General features: G+C 37.2%; 1 protein-coding gene across 3 annotated transcripts in view; it reads left to right on the top strand.

Moving 5' to 3' along the window:
* Positions 1-638: 638 nt before the first annotated feature.
* CHORDC1 (cysteine and histidine rich domain containing 1) overlaps positions 639-15,838 on the top strand; it is a 42,964-nt gene continuing 27,764 nt past the window's right edge. For all 3 annotated transcript variants that reach the window (XR_010946230.1, XM_067750674.1, XM_067750675.1), the window contains exons 1-6: positions 639-898; positions 4,300-4,349; positions 7,147-7,203; positions 9,795-9,952; positions 11,953-12,056; positions 13,195-13,253. Coding sequence is in view for 2 of the 3 variants with exons in the window: in XM_067750674.1 (XP_067606775.1) it covers positions 835-898; positions 4,300-4,349; positions 7,147-7,203; positions 9,795-9,952; positions 11,953-12,056; positions 13,195-13,253 (492 nt within the window). In the remaining variant the exon portion in view is untranslated. The remainder of the gene's footprint in view (positions 899-4,299; positions 4,350-7,146; positions 7,204-9,794; positions 9,953-11,952; positions 12,057-13,194; positions 13,254-15,838) is intronic.

Genomic DNA, 15,838 nt, shown 5'->3' with positions numbered 1-15,838 from the left:
GATTGGAGAATTCAGCATCGCAAAATGATTAAATGGAAGCTAACACGAAACAATAACAATTACCCCAGCGTCTTAGAGCAATAGTGACCACTTTAGCGCTGTAATTGAGCAACATTTCTCCTTGATATTCTAATTTTCAAGTGCTTTGTATTTTCAATGTGATTTGACCTCAATTACTTCGTTACCGAAACTGCTCCCGATGCCTACACTTCTTCAATGCTTCTGAGATCAGGCCAGTGGAGGCACAGAGGGAGATTCGTCCACCATCCCCCTCATCATTTATTAAGCAACCACGTTCCAGGAAGAGGATTCGGAAATACTGAACGACTCTACAATCACTCTCAGGCAGCTTAGGAGCAAACATATCGACCAGGCTTTTACGGGTAATTTCAGTCTCGAAAGGAAGCAGGATGACTGGCTACGGGGGCCGAGAGGGCGGGGCGGTCCGTTCGCTGTGCGAGATACCCGCAGCCAATGAGTGAGGAGATCCGGAGAGAGCGCATCAGTGCCCCGGATGCCTACATTTCCAGCCTTTAAGGTTTCTCTCCGGCAAATATCTTGGCTGCATCTCCGACCCCGGCCCCCTACCCATCGTAGTCCCACCTAAAGGGGCCCCCGCCTGTGGCCGGCCGCCGCGCTTCCTCCGCCTCTTCCCATCGCCTGTGCGCCTGCGCGACCGGAAAATTCGCGAAGGTTCGTGAAGCGGAACTGGCCGTTTCCGGAAGCCGGCAGCCGCCCCAGTCTGCAGACGGGTGGTTGCGACAGGGGAGTTGTAAAGGCAGTGTCTGGCGGTTCTGGGCGTTTGACCCTGACCCGGAGCGGTGGGAAGAGAAAATGGCCCTGCTGTGCTACAACCGAGGCTGCGGCCAGCGCTTCGATCCCGAGACCAATTCCGATGGTAAGGAAAGCGCGCCGCCGGCCCTCCCTCCCTTCCACCTCCTCCCGTGGACGCCCTTGGGCCGGAGGGCCTCCCGGGTCTCCGCGCAAGCCGGCACCGCGCTGCCCCCCGCCCCGGGCCTCCCCTCCCGCCTGACCGCCCAAGGGCGCGGGACCGCTCTGGGGGCGCCCAGGCAACGACGTCTGAACCCCTCCCGCTGCAGCTTCCGGACCCACGGACCCACTACCCCCCGGGCGCACGTGTTTGCCTAAGTCGTCCGCTCACTCTCTAATTGGCCTGGAATTTAGAGCATGTTTATCCTCGCCCCCCCCCCCCACAGCGTCTCTTAAAGGAATCAAAAGTTAACCAGCTCTGGGCTCGCTTTGCGGTTGATTTGCTGGGTCCGTGTGTCAGAGGCAGACCGACATTGCCTGGAAGGCCTTATCCTAGCGTTAACCCGGGCGGGTTATCCTAGCGTTTAAGTTCGGCCTCTTTCTATTAGTATAGAAGTGTATTTGTCTGAAAGCCTGCTGTCGATTTATTCATTCGATCCACTCACTTGTTTTAACCTTACTCTTTAAAACGTTCTTGGTTAAGAAAATTATTTTGTATTTTTACGCTGTTAAGTTTTGATACATCCGCCCAAATGGGAGATACATTCCTCATCCTTTATTTTGTAGCCATGTTTGTTGGGTATTTTTGCAGTGGTCTTTCCATTTAGTACCATGCGGTCTATAGGATACAGTGATTGAATGTCCTCTATGGCACCCAGGTGTAGAGTTAAGGATGTAAGGTGAAAGTTAGTGATTAGACTAGGTGAAGAATAGAACCTGACCAGTGGATTTGAATTTTGATAGGTGAATGGGATAAAGAAGTGAGTTGAATCCTTGAAAGTTGTAAGCATTGTAACACTTTCTCAATTCGACTAGCATTTATTGTATGTTTTCTATATGCCAGACATTGGTCTATCACTTTATTATGTTATTTCATTTAACCTTGACAGCAACTCTGTGAAGTGTGTAGTGTTATACGCATTTAATAGAGAAGCACAGTTCAGCATGGTAGCAACATGGTTCTTCATTGTGTACAAGATTAAAATAGATACTTAAAAAATCTTTTTCACCTCTTGAGATGTCTCAGTGTTTATCTTGGTGCACAGGTGAATTGGGGACATAATTTAAAATGATAAGATCTTTGGTAGGATTCTGAGGAAAAAGGTAAGTTTAATCGTTTTTATGATATTAATATGAAGTTCAGGTAGAAAATTGTGAGACTTAAGTGGCTGAAAACATCGAGGAATGAGGGGTTTCAAAGCCCTTAACTGTTGGTAGCCTGCGTAAAAAGTAAATTGCTTTAGTGTCTGTACACATTTTACTTTAATATTGAAGGGAAGACTGATGCTTTGTTGAATGGGACAATGTTTATTTATAGGGTGTTATGTACCAGCCTAATTTTAAGGGGAGGTACAGCCAATTTTTTGGAAGTCAGCTTTGTGTGTGTGAAATGGTACAGTGCCCAGGAAAGAGATGGGGGAAGCCAGAAAAATCAGAGGAGTAGACCGTCTCAAGCATTGAGCGTCAACCGTATTAAATTCAGCAGAGTTCCATTAAGGTTGCTTAAAGTTTATCCGCTTTAGCAAAATTGGGGTTATATTAGAGACTTAGAATAAATACTCCAAGTAATTGGTTGATGGAAAATGGGGCTAGGGAGTAAGGACAAGAGCTAATAGAAAACTGTGGACTTGATTAGGAGAAAGTTTTATAGGATGGGAGAGGTTTGACCTTGTGTATTGCCTAAAATAAGAAGACTCCTTTCTAAGATGATAGGACATTTTCATTTGAAACAAAAGTTAAATGAGTGTTTTAAAGAGACGTGGTAACTTGCGTATGTTAAAAACAGCTATTCTGGAAGAAACACCTCTTCACAAACAATATTTTATTCAATCCACACGTGTGAGGAAACTGAAACAGCTGCAAGAGGCAGAGGCAGAATTTGAGCCAGTGTCGGACTCAGTGTTAAAAGCCCTTGGCTCTTAATCGCTACTGTGTTGTAGCTTCTTGCCCATAATATTACTTTGGGCAAAACTGGCAAACCTGATTTAAAAAGAAAAGAAACACTAAAGATGAAAATGTCCATCTGCTTGTTATTTAGCAGTGATTTTCAAATTTTGTTTATACTAGTTGTATGGTTAAGACCTGACTCACTCCTGCTGCCATTCTGCCAGAACTGTCCATTATTATGATCATGCCTCTTACTGTGTCAGACATGTGTTTTATGCCTCTGACTGTATGTAAATTTGATATTTGAAAATATTCTACCTGTTCTCTACTTTGATTCCCCTCTCAACTTCATATTCCTCTGCATATTCATTTTTACTTTGAATCTCCTTTTTCAGCCCTCAGCCCCACTACTACCCTTAATTAATAGCATCTTCCTAAACTGGGCTTACTTACTGTACCATGAAACTACCTGACACTTTAATTGCTTCATTAGCTAGAATGGTCTCTAGGTAGTAACGAAGGAAAACATACTGACTTAATACAGCGATAGGGAGAAAAGTACCAGAAATTAATCATTTTGCGACACCAGGAGTCAGAGGTTGTAGACAATTGAGAGCTAAACAGACGTGAAAGTCTGAGCAAAGTAGCCTTATAAGAAAATTGCACAGGTGTGGAGCTGACCTGCTTTTTCTGAGCTCATGGTGCTATCTAGCTAGGGAATGTGTGTCTGTTATCTGTTGTTTTGTTTTTTTAAATGTAATTCTATATATTGCAGACTATAATAAGTCCATTTTCATAAGAGTTAAGTAAAACTTGGTGTTATAATGGGGAAGGGGTAGGGAAATAATAGACTAACAATCAATGACAAGCCTGAAAATAGATTGTAGAATTTAAACTTCTTTTTAATGAGGTTTATATCTAGGAATTGACACCTGTGTAGGAAAATTAAATTAGCAATTAGATATTGTATCAGTTTTTTAAAATTTGAACCTTTTCTTCCAAAATATCTTTTTAGGTAATCCCTTGGGCAACCTTTATGGATCGATGCACATAAGAACATTTAAATTTGATAGTATTTTTGTAAAAACCGAATATGATGGTCAAAATTTAGAGCTTGAAGTTCGGGTACTAAAAAATTTTACAACGAAGATTAGAGGAATACAAAATATAATTTGTTATACTTGAACTATTTGTGTTTTTATTTATAGCTTTCTTACGCAAATGAGAATTTTAACCTTTACTATTTTAATACAATGTTATATTAAGCACTGTGTGTCATGCATCAAATTCGAGCATTACTGAATTTTTAAGGAAAAGAAAAGTATTACCTGCATATGGAAAAAGGGTTATATGTTAACACTGAAGGAAATGATGATTTTTCTTCATTATAAAGTGTTTTTTTTTTCTTTTGTTTTTGACCAGACGCTTGCACATACCACCCAGGCGTTCCAGTCTTTCATGATGCATTAAAGGTAGGAACTTGATACATTTCAGTCTTTTCACATTTGTATAGTAAACTCAGAGGTATAATACTAAATCTTGAATTTCTCATTTTTTTTTCCTCAGCTTGTGACTCTCTGCTTTCTTAATGACCATTTTGGGGTGCTTTGAGCAAGTGCTCCACTAAAGGCAAAGAGGACAGTAGATGGTGATCTTAAGAGCTTTTCCAGTTATAAAATTGTTACTTTTATCCCAGTTCTCACTTTCAGTGCCCCTCATTTCTTCACTTTGAGGGGAAATGAAAGCAATTGTAGAAGCCATAACACTTCTTAATCTTTCAATATATCAGGCAGGTGCTGTTTAATAAGAACAGCTCTGAATTTTAGGGAACATTGTTATAAATACTAAACAGTGCCACTCTTGGGACAGACATGAAAGTTTAGAGTAATACTGTACAGAAAAGAGATGCCACTTGTTTTCCTTGATGTTCTGTAGATTTAGAGAAATAATAGAATATTGTTTGATCAGGTTTTTTTGTGTTGGGTTTATTGATCTTTTAAAATTGATGATAATGTGGTACATTTTCCCTTGTATATCTCAAAAGAAACTGTTGCAGTGTGGCTGCCATGGTTTTAGGTATTCTTAGGAACATAAACAGTCATATGTGTTTATATATTATCGATGCCCTTTGAATTTCTAATTTTACCTTTCAGGGAGTAGTTGGACCTTACTGGTTTTTAACTGTTAGCTACATATAAACAAATGGTACAAGCAGATAGCAAGTTTATGTTAATATGGTTAGTTCTGAGTGAGAAAAACAGAACAAACGTTCAGTAGGGCAAATTATGATCTGACTCTTCCTTACATCTTTTTAGCCTCTTTACAAGCTTTTATGGGGATGGAAACTGTGGCTCTGTGGGAATACTTATTTTTGCTGGGGGTGAGGGGATTTTATCTTTCCTAAATTGCCATTTATTCTGTGTTTGCTTTTCTTGTTTTACTTTGTTTTCCTGTGATGTTTTCCTCCTGTCTCCTAACCATGGGCATACTTCACTTCTCAGATTTGGCTTCCTGTTTTCTCTCATTCAGCTCATTCATTCTTGTCCTTAATTTATTCTTGTCACCTCTATGCCAGTGACTTATACAACATATTTTCATTTATGTGTGTCATTGGCAAGCACAGACGAGTTCTGAAGTGACCCCTTATTCCAAAAATAGCCTGCCTTTCAAGTTTGCTGCTGCTAGTAATGATATCACTAACTTTCTAGTCATTTAGTCCATTGCTCCTCTTTTTACTACCCAACTGTTAATTACTCTGATTAATTAAACTTACTGATTTTACTTTGAAGTGTTTTTGTTTCTCTACTCCGATTCTACTGTTTATTATTGTCTCTATAAACATATGAAGACTTAGATTTTCCAAGCCTACTGAATTCCACAGCCCTGTAGATTTCAGGCAAAATCTACAGGATTTCTTCAGGATTTCTATTTAATCAAGTGAGATTTGATTTCTATTGATTTCTATTTAATCAAGTGAGATTTCAGGCAAAATCTACAGGATCTTCAGGATTTCTATTTAATCAAGTGAGAAGTTAAACATTGCATTAACAGAAAAAAAAAACATTTTAATATTTAAATTAGAAAAGGCATATTCAGGGAAAAGACCAGTCCTTAAGAAAAGACAGTTTGCAACCTTATGCTTACATACTTTAATTACCTTTTCACATTTTACTGAGGACTACCATAGATCTCAGATCGGCAGTTGGGAACAATCTATGTCATGTATGTATCCCAATATTCCCAGAATACCTAATTCTTCATATAGAATTGAGACAGTAAAGCTTTTTTCATATAGAATAACTTTACTGGTGACAATATTATCTATATTAGTTAAACCTTATATTTAATTTTGTAATAATTAGTAATTTTTGATCTATATTTCAGTTCAGAGTAAAAGAAAATTAAATTTCAGAATAAAGGAAAATATGAATTGTAGAATATTTAACATTTTCCTTTTAAAAAACTTCAAGGGCATATTGTGAAAAAAGTCACTACCAAATTCTTCATGCATACATTGAGAAAAACAGTGAGGCCCAGATGGATATGTGCAAAGCTGACTCTTAGTCCAAATTTGAGACATCCCAAGCTTTGAGACTGCTGCATTTTTATTTCCTTATTCTTTATACTACATTGGAATTATAGGTGATAACTTAAAACCATTTATTGTTTAGCTGCTTGATACTTCGTTCAGAAATCTCATACGGCATTACAGTTTCTATATTTGTATGCTTCTAGCTGAAAAGATCATTTAACCTTGAAAGATCTAACAGTGCTTAAGCTACTACATGAATTAATGTTTTTCTGAAAATAGAATGCTTATTGTTGAGGAACAACTATGCTGAGTTTGTTTAGAAACTGAATTATTATAATTATTATCTCTAACTTAATGGATTTTTAAAGTAAAGCACTTCACTTACTCCCTAGATCCTTTAAAATAGTTTTTAGAAATTATAGATTGCTTTTCTTCTAAAAATCAAGTACTATTCTTGAAAACGAGCAATTTCTGTTTCCATATTTCAAGGTGCTTCCTTTCATGATGGGTCACAGCACAAATCACTTTTAATATTGGTTAATTCATTTTTTAAGTCAAAAACTGATCATTTCACTTGATTAGGTGAATTATTTATAACACTTAAAAACTATAAAACTATGTTGTGTATACAGGTTACTTCGGGATTCAAGGAGATAAATCCAAATAGAGTGTTTTAGTGGGTTGTGGTTCTCATACAAATAGGATTTTCATTTTTTTTTCCCTCTTATGTTTCTTAGGGTTGGTCTTGCTGTAAGAGAAGAACAACTGATTTTTCTGATTTTTTAAGCATTGCAGTAAGTATTAATGGGTTTCTTTTCCCCTAGATTATCTCCCAAAAAGTACATATTATGGGGAGCTCCAGAGTTGAGGAGTCTGATTTTGGACATCTATTGACTAGTCCCTGTTAACCCACAGATAGTACCTTTCTTTTACTCACCTCCCTTCTGTGGCATTTAAAATAAGGAATTTATCTGTTTTTGAGATTAAAGTTTCAAGATATTAATTAACCACTTGTCAGTTTAGGGTTTTTTGTTTGTTTGTTTGTTTGTTTTTTTTTGCGGTACGCGGGCCTCTCACTGTTGTGGCCTCTCTCGTTGCGGAGCACAGGCTCCGGACGCGCAGGCTCAGCGGCCACGGCACACGGGCCCAGCTGCTCCGCGCCACGTGGGATCCTCCCGGACCGGGGCTCGAACCCACGTCCCGTGCATCGGCAGGCAGACCCCCCAACCACTGCGCCACCAGGGAAGCCCTAGGTTTATTTTTGATAGCAGCCATTTTTTTTTTTTTTTATTTCTAGTGTACTTTGTTCCTTTATATACATCAAAATTACAGCCTAGAATACAGCTTATTATTTTTCCTCTAGCTTTTTATTTATTTATTTTATTTTATTTTATTTATTTTATTTATTTATTTATTTATTTTTATTGAAGTATAGTTGATTTACAATGTTGTGTTAGTTTCAGATGTACAGCAGTGACTCAGTTATATATGTACCTATTCTTTTTCAGATTCTTTTCCATTATAGGTTATTACAAGATATTATAGTTCTCTGTGCTATACAGTAGGTTCTTGTTGTTTGATGTTAGTAGTCTTAAAAGACCGTCAAAAAGAAGGAACGCAACAATCTAAAGCATTTTCAGTTAGGAACAGTAAATTTTTATCATATCTAAGATACCATAGAGATGCACTGTTATTTTGTGTACTCTTAAGAAAGAAATCTAAAGTTGTTAATTAAATGACGTACGATTTACCTTATGATTTCAGGGATGTTAAAATGTATGTATAACTCAATGGAATATAGAAAAGGTAGCTAGCATTTATTGAATGTTTACCACCTGCCAGATATGGGAAGTATTCTATTGTTTTATTTAATCCTCTCAAAAAAGATCTGAATGCCATTGCCTCCATTTTACTGATGAGGAAACTGACTTCAGAAAGCCATAATTCAAAAAGACACATGTACCCCAGTGTTCCTTGCAGCACTATGTACAATAGCCAGGACATGGAAGCAACCTAAATGTCCATCAACAGAGGAATGGATAAAGAAGATGTGGTACATATATACAATGGAATATTACTCAGCCATAAAAGGGAACAAAATTGGGTCATTTGTAGAGACATGGATAGACTTAGAGACTGTCATACAGAGTGAAGTAAGAAAAACAAATATCATATATTAACGCATATATGTGGAATCTCAAAAAATTGGTATAGATGATTTTATTTACAAAGCAGAAATAGACACACAGACATAGAGAACAAACGAATGGTTACCAAGGGGGAAAGAGGGGGGATGGGATGAATTGGGAGATTGGGATTGACATATATACACTACTGATACTATGTATAAAATAGATAACTAATGAGAACCTGTATATCACAGGGAACTCTATTCAGTGCTCTGTGGTGACCTAAATGAGAAGGAAATCCACAAAAGAGGGATTATATGTCTATGTATAGCTGACTTACTTTGCTGTACAGTGTAAACTAATACAGTATTGTAAAGCAGCTATACTCCAATTAAAAAATAAGTAATTAAAAATAATTTTAAAAATAATAAAGTCATAAAGTTTTTGGAGCCATGTATGTCTCTCTCTATATATGAACTCTTTTGGAATTTGAGATCTGTTGAAATCAACTACCCTTGTTGTTAATAGAAGTAAAACATTTAAACTTAATTTCTCTGTAAAATGTTTATGCCTTATTCTTTGAATAAAGTTTTAACTGGTGGTTTCAAAAAAAAAAAAGATTAACTAACTTGCTCGAGGTTATATAGGTAGGTAGTAGGAGAACTGAGACTCAAATTGGGGCCCTTTTGTATAAATAACTTGTAGAATTCTCTGTGTGAGATCTCCAGAATTTGTTTTCTGTAAACAAGTTTATGCTGCACCTTTATAGAATAAGTATAGTAGATATTTATTAAGTGTAATTTAAAGGCCTGGGTTTTTTTGTTGTTGTTGTTGTTTTTTGGCGGTACGCGGGCCTCTCACTGCTGTAGCCTCTTCCGTTGCGGAGCACAGGCTCCGGACGCGCAGGCCCAGTAGCCATGGCTCACGGACCCAGCTGCTCCGCGGCATGTGGGATCTTCCCAGACAGGGGCACGAACCCGTGTCCCCTGCATCGGCAGGCGGACTCTCAACCACTGCGCCACCAGGGAAGCCCTAAAGGCCTGTTTTTAATGCATTATTCGCATGTGAGAACTCATTTACAAATATATTAAGTTTAGAGTTCTATTTTTAGTTTCTTAAAATAAGTCAGTGTGTTAAAAGTGGAGAAAACATGCCCTTGAATTTATTAATAAAGAATTGAACAATAGTATTTCTGTCATGGCATGTGAAGTAGATGATAGGCTAACTCTCAGTGAATGAATACCTCTCACCAACAGGGCTGTACGAAAGGAAGGCATAATAGTGAGAAGCCACCCGAGCCAGTCAAACCTGAAGTCAAGACTACTGAGAAGAAAGAACTATCTGAATTGAAACCCAAATTTCAGGAGCATATCATTCAAGCCCCTAAACCAATAGAAGCAATAAAAAGGCCAAGGTATACTTTATACAGTTGTATACTTTTGTCGCACTTGAATAATAGCATTTGTTCCTGGTATTTCCTCTTCTGATTTTGCGTAATATCATTTGCAGCTACTGTGTAGTTCACCCACTTTGAACCATTTGGTTTTCTCTTAGATAATGCCTTTCATTTCTATTCCCTTGAGGGCATATACACGGTAGAACTGCAGTACAGATTTGTTCACTGTGTACTCAGTTATGCTAAGGGCGGGGGAGCCACACATCTTTCTTGTGCCTTGGTGTGTATCCTTTTCACGGTGGCATAGTGGAGTTCTGTAAAAGAATCGGCCTTGTCAGGGAATCAGTTTGAGTTGAAAAGAACTTAGAGGCTTTCCTTTCCAATCTACCACTGTTTCTTAAATAATTTCTAGAACATTCTTGATAGAAAAATATTTAATTTCCTTTCAAATAATTCTATTGAAGAAGAATTTACTTCTATTTTAAAGCAATTCATTTTAATGTTACTAACTCAGTATTTAACTTTTCCTTGTATTGAGTCAAATTCTGTTTCTTTCATTTGTCCATATTTTGCCACTTAGAACAAGCCTAGTCACTCACCTTTTAACAGTTTGCCTAAAAACTGTTAGTCTCATTACTGATCAGTTTTTAATGTATTCAATTTACATGGCATATTTGTTAAAGTACTTTTAAAATAGCTTTTGGTCATTTTGCAGTAGAATTACACAGGTACTTCATACTCACCTCCTGATCCACTAGAGACTATTTTACAATCCCACACATGCATGTTGGGTACACCAGGTCGTCTTCATATTGCACTTGAGTATTGAATTGTTTTAGAACCAAAATACAGGACTTAAAAAAACAGATGGTTTTTGGCCTCAAACATGGCCTTTGTTGATATTTTTATTTCACACTGTGGACTCATGATTTTCCCAGCTTTTGCTTTATTGATCTTATGTAAATAAATTTATAGCATCTTGAATTATACCCGACCAAGATAAGAACCCAAAGAGACTTTCTCATGTTTATTTTGTCTTTTAAACCAAACTACTTAGGATGATTTTATTCTATATCCAGCTTATTCATACCATGAGAAATTTTATCAAATGCCTTACAGGCTGATTTGCCAATGGGAAAAAAAATGTCAGAAAAAGCCAAGAATTTTGGCATGGCTCATTATTAAATATTATAGTGGAGTCTACTATAATTGACAGGATGAGTTAATTTTTTTTAAAATTATGGGCTACTAATTTCACTTAAGAGAAAGTGAGAGAAATTAAATATTTTATCGTAAATTCATTAGATAGTATTGGAGAGACAGAGGATGTAGGTTTTTGTGTACTTTGTTAGTGCCTCCTATATCAGTAGGTTTTTCATTAAGGATGTAGAATGAATAACCTAGGATTTTCAGTTTTATTGTTACATTTATTAGTATTCTTAACACATATTGAGTGCCTTAACCAGATTGTACATATAACACTAAACCATTGTGAAATGTTAGGGGACATTGTTGTTACTGTTTTTTTAACCCTGCTAAAACTGCCTTGTGATATAACCGTATCTGAATTTATAGATGCATATACTAGTGTCCACATAAAGTGAACTATCTCTACCAGTAGGGATATGGATTCACTTAGTACCTGTTTATTGCCTATTACATGCTCAGTGTTTTGCTTAGGCATGGAATGTAAAGGTACTTCGCAGTCCCTTCCTTGGAGTTGCTCATCTTAACAAATTTGTATTCTTACTCTTTACTTCCTTCCCATTAGCCCTACTGATTAATAATTTAATGTGTTGACAATAGCATGATTATTTGATATTTAATATCAGAACTTTTTCTGCTAAGACTTAGAAATGTAGCTGTATTAATAGCAGTTATTGTAAAATACTTTTTAAAGAGAAAACCTTGATTGACAAGGCATTTGACGTATCGTAAGTAGAGCCTTAAGTATATTTTTAGTACAAAGAAATATTTTGGTACATCAGTAATGGTAATAAAGTTTCCAAATTCTCCAGCCCGGATGAACCAATGACAAATTTGGAATTAAAAATATCTGCCTCCCTAAAACAAGCACTTGATAAACTTAAACTATCATCGGGGAATGAAGAAAATAAGAAAGGTAAGATTTTGTTTTGTATTTTGTAATTTTTTCTGTTCAATTAACCAGTTATCTAAAAGAGATAGGAGCAGTGTAGTTTACTGTATGTAAATGCGAAAAAGTAGTACATTGTAGCATATTTGTAGAGACATGGATGGACCTAGAGACTGTCATACAGAGTGAAGTAAGTCAGAAAGAGAAAAACAAATACCGTATATTAACGCGTATATTTGGAATCTAGAAAAATGGTACAGATGAACCTATTTGCAGGGTGGGAATAGAGACGCAGACGTAGGGAATGGACGTGTAGACTCAGACGGAGATGGGGGATGAATTGGGAGATTGGGATTGACATATGTCCACTGCCATGTGTAAAACATATCTAGTGGGAACCTGCTGTATAGCGTAGGGAGCTCAGCTTGGTGCTCTGTGGTGACCTAGATAGATAGGATTGAGGGGGGCGGGAGGGAGGTCCAAGAGGGAGGGGATATATGTATACATACAGCTGGTTCTCTTCATTGTACAACGGAAACTAACACAATATTGTAAAGCAATTATACCCCAATTAAAAAAAAAAAGGAGTACGTTGTAGTAAAGAACTTATTTTTGATTTTTGTTTACTGAATGCTGGTAAAACCACAAAATGAATATGTGGATTATTCCATTTTGTCTTTAATAAAAATGAGAACCTGTTAATTAAAAATTTTTTCTTCTATTACTCATTACTTTTTAACAGTGAGTTAAAATTTTTTGATAGTTGTAAATGTTTCATTGTGCGTGATATAAAATATATTCAGTATTCTCTGACCTACACCTGGTATCTGCGGAAAAAACCCTTTCATGATTTCTCTTTTACGTAAGGTTAAGTTATTGGATATAGTCTTGCATTGCAGAATAGAAATGTGTCATGTCATATATCAGTTTGGGGATATAGGCAAGACTTACTCATGGTAGTTGGTTTCTTATTAGCTTTTAAGTGTATTACATGAAAGGTCACACAGAAAACTTAGTTATCTAAAATCATTTTAAAAATCAGGTTTTTTTGTATTTAGATTATTTTATTAAATACTTGTGTTATGGAATAGTTTACTTTTTAAGAATAGCACTACAGTAAACTTCTATTTTAATGTTTCTATTTTGGTTTTTTTCTTTGTTGTAGAAGAAGACAGTGATGAAATTAAGATTGGAACCTCATGTAAAAGTGGAGGGTGTTCAAAGGTATATACTGTAAAATTTGTTTGTGTCATGGAAGTAAATTTTTACCTTTGAGAAAAGAGAGTAATTGACTTAATTAGACAAACATTTGGGTGTCTTTTATGTGTTGGGCACTATTCCATGGAGCAGGGCTATTAACATGGATAAGAGACTGTCTCTAAGGAGCACCGTGTCTAATAGATCATGGGAATAAATAGTTCTAATTCAGTCAGCATTTACTGAACACTTACTATGTGCCAGACATTGTTTTAGGGGCTGGGAATATAGTATTAAATAAAGCAAAATCTCTGTTCTTATGGAGCTGATATTCTAATTTTGGGGGAAGGATAACAAGTTTTTAAATGCTGTGAATTTAGGTAGACTTGAAGAAAATTAAGCAGACAAGGAGATAGAGTAAAAGTATTTAAGTGCACTTGTCAGGGAAGTCCTTTCTGATATGGTGACACTAAATCAGAATTCTGAAGAATGTAGCAGATGAGTTATGTAAACCGTGGAGTAGATGTGGGAGTAGTATGTGTAGAGGCATTAGAACTTGGCTACTCGAGAAATCATGAGAAAGGTCAGTGGGGGCTTGATAAGTGTGCGAAAGTAGGGAGTATGAGAGGCGGCAAGATTATGGAGGTCCGTCCTTATAAGCTACAGTGAGGGGTTTGGGCTTTAGGAAGTGTAATAGGAAGTGTAATAGGAAGCCATTGTCTGTTTAAGGAGGGGCTTTGAAAAAGATGTCTTTGGCTGATAAGTGGCAAATTTAATGGGGCAGGAGTGGAATTGGGAAGGAAAACCAGCTAGGGTGCTACTCTGGAGACCAGGCATTAAGATATGTTTTTGAGAAGTGGTTAAATGTAGGATGTATTCAGACATCTCAGTGAGGCTTCTTTCTGCCTACTCAATATAATATTACACACCCTCCAACATTCCATACTCTCCTTTTTTCTCCACAGCACTTACCACCTTATTACACACTATTTGTTTTACATATTTATTTTGCTTATGCTCTATCCCATCTAACTTTCCCTTCCCTTCCCCTTTTGAACTAAGGTTTAAAAGGAAAGAATGTTATTTGTTTTCTCTTTGCTGTGTCTTGAGTGCTTAGAACAATGCCTGGCACATGACAAACACGTGTGGAATGGATGATATTTGGAAGTATTAGCAGGACTTGCTAATAAACTGGAAGTGAAGCATCTAGGTCAGCGGTTCCCAACCTATTTGGCACCCGGGACTGGTTTCGTGGAAGACAGTTTTTCCACGGACCGGAGTGGAGGCAGGGGGGATGGTTCAAGCAGTAACATGAGCGATGGGGAGCGGCACATGAAGCTCCGCTCACTTCCTGCTGTGCGGCCCGGTTCCTAACAGGCCGCAGGCTGCTACCAGTCCGAGTCCTGGGGATTGGGGACCCCTGATCTAGGTGATTTGTGCACCATTAACTGAGAAGGAGAAAATGGAGTTAGGGTTGGGGGCAGCTTTGCAGTCTTCCTTCATGTTAAATTTGACGTCACCTTGCTCATTTAGAGATGGAAATATGAATGCATTCACATGTGTATAAGGTAGAAGTAGTAGATAAAAGAGAATGATTAATTCTTGGGGTGAGGGAGATATCGTGCAAGTGGTAGGGTAATGGAGGAAGATCAGAGCAAAGGTATCCTAGATGAACTTTGAGAAGTGAATGGCAGTTCTATAAATGGACAAAAAGGGAAAGGATATCCCAAGCAGAGGTGACAGCAGTAATATACAGAAAACAAAAAATAGTCAATAACAGTGGTACAAAATTTGCTGATGTAAAGTTGAGATTAAAAGAGATAAGTAGGGTCTAGATCCTGAAAGGCTTCTATACTGCTCAAAACCTTACTTTAGGTCATGCTGGCCATTGAAGAAATTTTTTTTTAAGTTTTTTCATTGAAATATAACATTAAATATATATAAATATGTTAATTCTATATAAGCATAAGGGATTTTCACAAAGCAGAGCCTTCCTTATGCTTCCTCTCATTCATTATTTCCTCTCCCAAAGGTAACCACTTTTTTCTATCAACATAGATTAGTTTTGCCTACTTCTGAACTTACTGTAAATAGAATCATGGAACAGGTACTCGTGTCTGTCCTCCTTTGCTTAATAAAATGTTGTTTATCTTGGTTTCATGTAGCTGTAATTTGTTCATTTTCATTGCTTTAAAACATGCCATTGTTTGAATGTACCAATCAAGTTATCCTTTCTACTGTCCTATAAAGTTTTTTGATTAATGTTACTGTGAACATTTTTGTGCATGACTTTTAGGATACATGTACACATTTCTTTTAAGTATATGACTAGAAATGGTGTTGCTGATTCAGAGTGTGTGTATGTGTGTGTGTGTGTGTGTATGTATGTTTAGCTTTAACATACTCGCACATAGTTTTACAAAGTGGTTGTATTTACGCTCTTACCAGCAATATATTAGGCTGGTTCCTTTTGTTCTACACCTTGGTAACACTTTGTAATATCAGTCTTTTATATTTTAGCCATTCTGGTGGATGTGGAATGTTTCCATTGTGGTTTTTTTGTTTTTTGTTTTTGCGGTACGCGGGCCTCTCACTGTTGCGGCCTCTCCCGT

This window comes from Pseudorca crassidens, chromosome 9, assembly GCF_039906515.1.
Source record: "Pseudorca crassidens isolate mPseCra1 chromosome 9, mPseCra1.hap1, whole genome shotgun sequence".
Classification (NCBI taxonomy): Eukaryota; Metazoa; Chordata; class Mammalia; order Artiodactyla; family Delphinidae; genus Pseudorca; species Pseudorca crassidens.
Note: the sequence above shows the minus strand (reverse complement) of the source record. Positions and strands in the feature narration are given on the sequence as shown.